Here is a 6000-nt window from a genome sequence, read left to right as displayed (position 1 = left end):
GAAGTTGGTGCAGGGGGTGGGGGTGGCGGCGGGAATGCGGGTGGGGGGTGGGGGTAGTCCTTGCTGGGAAGTGTGCAGAGCCCAGGTTCCCACCAATGCCAAGCCCTCCACGGGTACAGAGGAGGAACGTCATCTTTGAGTTAAATTTAATGCTCAACCGCATGTTCATCTGGGCCGTTTTATGTTTGTCTTGCCTTTCTTTTAATAGTTTGTTTCTATTTTCATCTTCACAGGTCCACACTCTGAGTTGAAGGCTACCTCAGACACATCTCCGGAATTCATGAACAGGATGTCCTTTAACCGACTAAATGAGTGCGAAACCGCTGTGTAGGGGGTACCCCAAATGAGGTCAGTCACAGGTCCAGGGAGTGCATCGGAAGAAGTTCACATGGACTTTCCAGCTGTTTTGTGTTCCTCTTCTTCATTTATCCTTCTTCCAAGCTGCCCCCCACCCCAGCCTCCCCCTCACCACCACCCACTGCATCCTCTCCTACAACCCTGAAATCTGGATTTCTCCACTTCCTTTCTCTCGTGCTCCCTCTCCTAACAGAGTCATGAGCTGGCGAGTTCCCCCACAGGCTCTGTCACCCAGACTTGATGCCCCCCACCAACCCCATGGAATTTCCTGGAATCTTCTCAGAGCAGGGTCAGTGCCTCACAGCTTGCCTAACTCCTGGCTTTCCTCACTGTTTTCTCCAAATCCCATGCAGCCACCGCCCACCTGCTCCTCACTGGTACTGAGCATCTCTGCTCCAGCCCCCTCCCCAAGTGACACCACTCTGTGGCTTCCTGGGTCCCCAGATCCTCTCTTGGGAAACCCACCCACACCCCTCCCCCCAGCCACAGCGCAGTGTCCCTTAACAGTGATGGGGAGAAGAGAAGCTCATGTCACTCACTGTGGTTCTCCCTGAGCCTTCTAGACGCCCTACTGGATGCAGGGAGTGGGCTTCTGCTGACACGAGGAGCCACTGTAGGGAGCTCCAGGCTCTGGGGTCTGGACACAGGGCTACCGCACAGGATGCTTCCTCCTTGGCTGCTGGCTGCCACCTACTCAGACATGCCCTGCTGTCATCCTAACTCATATCACTGGAGAGCAGTAGCAACTCAGTTCCCTTATCTGGAGCAGCCAGGAAGAGGCCTGTCACCAGGCCAGGGCTGAGGGTAGAGGGAGGGGGACGATCAAAGGCCGGGTCCTGGGGAAACCAGGGGGAGCAAGGGACTTCCTGCTTTCCTCAGTCACTTGAGAAACATTGTAGGGGTCCAGAGGAGCTTTCAAGTTGCTTTCTTTGGGTTATTCCCTGCCGACACTGAGAGCAGTGACTTGTGGTATAGAGCTCCCACGAGAGCAACAGTGGCTTCTCTTGCCCCTAAAGGTCAAGACCGGCTTCTCAGAAGAAAGGCGGTCTCTCAGCAGCCCCAGACTACTCCCACAGCTGCTTGGATGGTGGCTCAGGAGGCAGTGCCCTGTCCCCCTGGAACTCTGTCAAGTGGTAAGTCATCTGTGTATTTAACCATTAGAGTCCATGTTGATGCTTGGGATGGTTTCACTTTTGCAAATCTTTGTTTCTGTCCTTCGAGAGAAGAACACAGCCAGCCTGTCACAGGAAGCTATTTCACAGAGTGAGCAGACTTTTCGAACGCAGAAATTAGGACCGATACTGATTTCATGACACAGTACTTGGCTCTCTTCGATGGTGTGTTTCCTTAAATATTATCTTCGGATAGTCACGGCTTGTTTCCACCAGGAGAACTAAAGTTCTGTAAAGAAGTAGAATGCTTACTTTTTTTTTTTTAATCTGCCCTGTGGTGTTAGCACACTGCCCTAGTATGACGTGAGGGCATAACAAACAGGTCAATTATAGTAGCCCCTCTCAGCAGGTGCAGATGCCTCAGAGAAATGTTTACTTTCAGTCTTCCAAGATGTAGACCTATTCTGGGTAAAATGAAGTACCAGTAAAGGGAGAGGATGGCTGCATGGACACTAATCCAATTCTTTTTCCCCCTCCAGGACCACCCAGCCGTATGAAGAGGAAATAATCTTTGGCTTCTCCACAGGGCAGCCTGAAGATGGATAATTACGTGACAGCCCCAGAGGACGACTATGACGTCCTCATAGAGGATGATCTGAATAACGATGAAATAAAACTGTGCCCCCTTTACGAAACCAAGATCCTGTCAACCCGGGTGTTGCCGCAGCTCTACGCCACCGTGTTCCTGGCTGGTCTCCTGGGCAGTCTCTTGGTTGTGCTCATCCTGGTAAAACATAAAGGACTCAAGCACATGGGAAATATCTATTTCCTAAACTTGGCAGTTTCAAATTTGTGTTTCTTGCTTGCCCTGCCATTCTGGGCCTATGCTGCGATGCATGGGGAGGTTCTCGGCAACTCCATGTGTAAAATTCTAGTCGTACTTTACTCCATAGGCCTGTACAGTGAGGCTTTGTTCAATATCCTCCTGACTGTGCAAAGGTACCTAGTGTTTATCAACGTGAACTTTCCCTCGACCACGAGAGCAGTGCACTGGGGCATCAACTCGAGTGTTCTGGCATGGGTCTTAGCCACTCTGGTCATTTTGCCTGAATCCATGTTTTACAAACCTCAGATGGAAAGCCAGAAATACAAGTGTTCCATTAGCAGACCTCACTTCCTGCCGGCTGAAGAGACATCCTGGAAGTATTTTCTCACCTTAAAGATGAACATTTTGGGATTTCTTTTCCCACTGTGCGTTTTTGTATTTTGCTACGCGCGAATGAGAAGAATACTAAGGTCTGGAGAGAGGGGGAATGGCCTTCACCAGCTGGTTTTCGCCATAATGGCTGTCTTCCTTCTGATGTGGGGACCCTACAATATTGCACTTTTCCTGTCCACTTTCAAGGAATATTTCTCCCTGCATGACTGTAAGAGCAACTACAACCTGGACAAAAGCGTTCAGATCCTTAGAATTTTCGCGACCACCCACTGCTGCGTCAACCCCCTCCTCCACGTGTTCCTCGACACCATGTTCAGAAGACACCTTCGCCGCCTTTGCTGTGTGCATGACAGCAGTCTGCTCCAGTCCACTGAGGAATCTGCACGAGCTGCACCAAGGGAAGAACGTGACCATTCTACCAAAGTGTAAACTAGCTTCTGTCAAAGGCAGAATAAATATTGATTTTTGTATCGTTGCATTGTTTTGTGTAATCTTTTTACACACCTTTGTATATAAAAATAGGTTATGGGAAGAAAAGCGAGGTGGTGAACAAGCATTTTCCAAGCTCTGAGTCTGTCTCAAGTGTTGTGCGAGGCTCTTTGCAAACCTGAGCCCCTTTGCGCCTCAATACTTGACCATGGGTTTGGGTGGAATTTGTCTCATTCTGCTAAGGGGGATACTAAGGCTCAGACATTTGTCTAGGCTCACACAGCTAGAAAGTGGCAGGACTGGGACCCAAACATGAGTGCCATTCACTCCAGAGCCAACACACCAAACTTCCAAAAACTGGGCAAGGAAACTCAAAAATTAATATGTACTCTTAAAACCAATAAGACCACATTCCAAACTAGAAGCAACCTATTCATATAGAAGTAATTGTTCAGGTATATTTTCTTGCAGGTAATTGAAAGAACTGGCAGGCTGGAAGCTATGGGTAAAGAGGTAAAAGTGACGTGCTCTGTGGAATTTGCTAGGTCTCCGTGGCTACTTGCTACATGAATAGTCTGCATAAAATAACTCCAGGCAAGAATATTTTCAAAGGAATTGAAAAAAACACTAATTCAGTATAATCTGAAGTGGAATCTGCTAAGATGAGTTGTAACTGATGGGGGTTAAAATATGTGTTGAACAGGAAAAGGCTTAGTTGGGAAAATTTACAAAATTTGTGAAAATGGATAAGTCAATGGTTATTCATTATTGATACTGCGTGGAAAATTTTGGAATTTACGATGTGCATTAAACCGGTAGCGTCAACAATGAATTTTATGTGCTGCCACAGACTTAACCATCATTAGTTCTATGGATTTCTTTCAGAAATAAAAATTGAGGGGCACCTGGGTGGCTCAGCTGGTTGAGCGTCTGTCTTCGGTTCAGATCATGATCTCGGGGTCTTGGGATCAAGTCCCACATCTGGCTCCATGCTCAGTGAGGTGTCTGCTTCTCCTTCTCCCTTTGCCCTTCCTTTCTCTCTCTCTCTCTCTCTCTCTCTCTCTCTTCATAATAAATTTATTTTTTATTGGTGTTCAATTTGCCAACATACAGAATAACACCCAGTACTCATCCCGTCAAGCGCCCCCCTCAGTGCCCATCACCCATTCACCACCACCCCCCGCCCTCCTCCCCTTCCACCACCCCTAGTTCATTTCCCAGAGTTAGGAGTCTTTATGTTCTGTCTCCCTTTCTGATATTTCCTACCCATTTCTTCTCCCTTCTCTTCTATTCCTCTCTCTCTCTCTCTAATAAGTCATTAAAAAATCAATAAAATCTTTAAAAAAAAAGAAAAGTTTAATAACCTGATTCACTTTATGACAGCAATTTAATGGTGTAGCAGTGGCAGGGACTCCATGGAAATTGTCCTGAACAAGAAGGACTGTCAATATCTATTATATAGAACACTGAACAGCTTTGAAAATTAAATTCATATGTTTCTTAACAAACTCAACCTAACAAAAAAATAAATAAATAAATAAACTCAACCTAACATTACAGGGCAAAATAGCACTTACATATGAAACATATAGTGTAGTCGTCACTTGACAACTCTTGTTTGGATCACAAGAAATGTCAAGCCTCTTTATACACTTCCCATGAACTATGTCGAAAGTAGGAATGGACCTAAAGGGTATTCTGCTAAGTGAAATAAGTCAGAGTGAGACAAATGTCATAGGTACTCACTCACATGTAAAATCTAAAACCAAGCGAAGGAATAAACAAACCAAAATAAGAATCGGAACTATAAACTCAGAAGACAAACTGATGGCTGCAGAGGGGAAGGGGGAGGGGAATGGGTAAACTGGGTGAAGGGAAGTGGGAGACAGAGGCTTCTAGTTACGGAATGAATAAGTCAGGGGAATAGAAGGCACAGCATAGGGAACATAGTCAATGATATTGCAATAGTGTTTGGTGACAGATGGTAGCTCCACTTGTTGTGGGCACAGCATAAGGTGTAGAGAAGTTGAATCACTATGTTCTACACCTAAAACTGATATAACATTGTGTGTGAACTATACACAGATAAAAACATTTTAATAAATAAAAATTAAGAAGTAAAGGTCCAAAAAATGTATACCCTACATTAAAACTGTGCTGCTCCCATGGCCTCTGGGTAGCTCAGTTGGTTGAATGTCTGACTCTTGGTCTCATCTCAGGTTTTGATCTTAGGACTGTGGGTTTGGGCCCCATATTGGGGTAAATAACTCTACGGCTGGATAATACTTTCACTGTTTTTTTTTTTTTAAGTAGGCTCCATGCCCAGCGCAGAGCCTAGTGTGGGGCCTGAACTCATAACCCTAAGATCAAGACCTGAGCTGAGATAGAGAGTCAGATGCATAACCTACTGCACCACCAAGGCACCCCAGCTGGATTTTTTTTTTAAGTTAAGTAGCAGGAGTGCCTGGGTGGCTCAGTTGCTTGAGTGTCTGCCTTTGGCTTGGGTCATCGTCTCGGGGTCCTGGGATTGAGCCCCATGTCAGATTCTCTGTTCGGCAGGGAGTCTGCTTCTCTCTCTCTCTCTCTCTCTCTCTCTCTCTCTCTCTCTCTCTCTCTCTCTCTCTCCCATTCCCCCTACTTGTGCTCTCTGCTCTCTCAAATGAATAAAATATTTTTTTTTAAATGTTAAGTTGCAGAAATGAGATCTCTGCTCTTATACAAACATATCAAACATGTTTTCTGGGGTGCCTGGGTGGCATTGTCAGTTAAGCACATGACCTGGTTTTGGCTCAGGTCATGATATCAGAGGCATGAGATGGAGTCTCCTTGGGATTCTCTCTCTCCTCTCCTTCTGCCCCTCCTGCTTGTGTTCTCTCTCTCTCT

At 46.2% G+C, this 6000-nt stretch overlaps 1 protein-coding gene across 2 annotated transcripts; it reads left to right on the top strand.

Annotated features, from left to right (window-relative positions):
- The first annotated feature begins 1233 nt into the window (after positions 1–1233).
- On the top strand, positions 1234–3117 carry CCRL2 (C-C motif chemokine receptor like 2). 2 transcript variants are annotated; one of them, XM_055344457.1, is made up of 2 exons: positions 1234–1490; positions 2009–3117. In XM_055344457.1, the coding sequence occupies exon 2, from the start codon at positions 2068–2070 to the stop codon at positions 3115–3117; it is 1050 nt and encodes a 349-aa protein (XP_055200432.1). In that variant the 5' UTR covers positions 1234–1490; positions 2009–2067. The 2 variants fall into 2 exon arrangements, with proteins under 2 accessions (XP_055200432.1, XP_055200433.1); XM_055344458.1 differs by lacking the exon at positions 1234–1490 and adding an exon at positions 1632–1694.
- Positions 3118–6000: the final 2883 nt, after the last annotated feature.

The sequence above is a fragment of the Nyctereutes procyonoides genome, unplaced genomic scaffold, assembly GCF_905146905.1.
Source record: "Nyctereutes procyonoides isolate TBG_1078 unplaced genomic scaffold, NYPRO_anot_genome, whole genome shotgun sequence".
Classification (NCBI taxonomy): Eukaryota; Metazoa; Chordata; class Mammalia; order Carnivora; family Canidae; genus Nyctereutes; species Nyctereutes procyonoides.
Note: the sequence above shows the minus strand (reverse complement) of the source record. Positions and strands in the feature narration are given on the sequence as shown.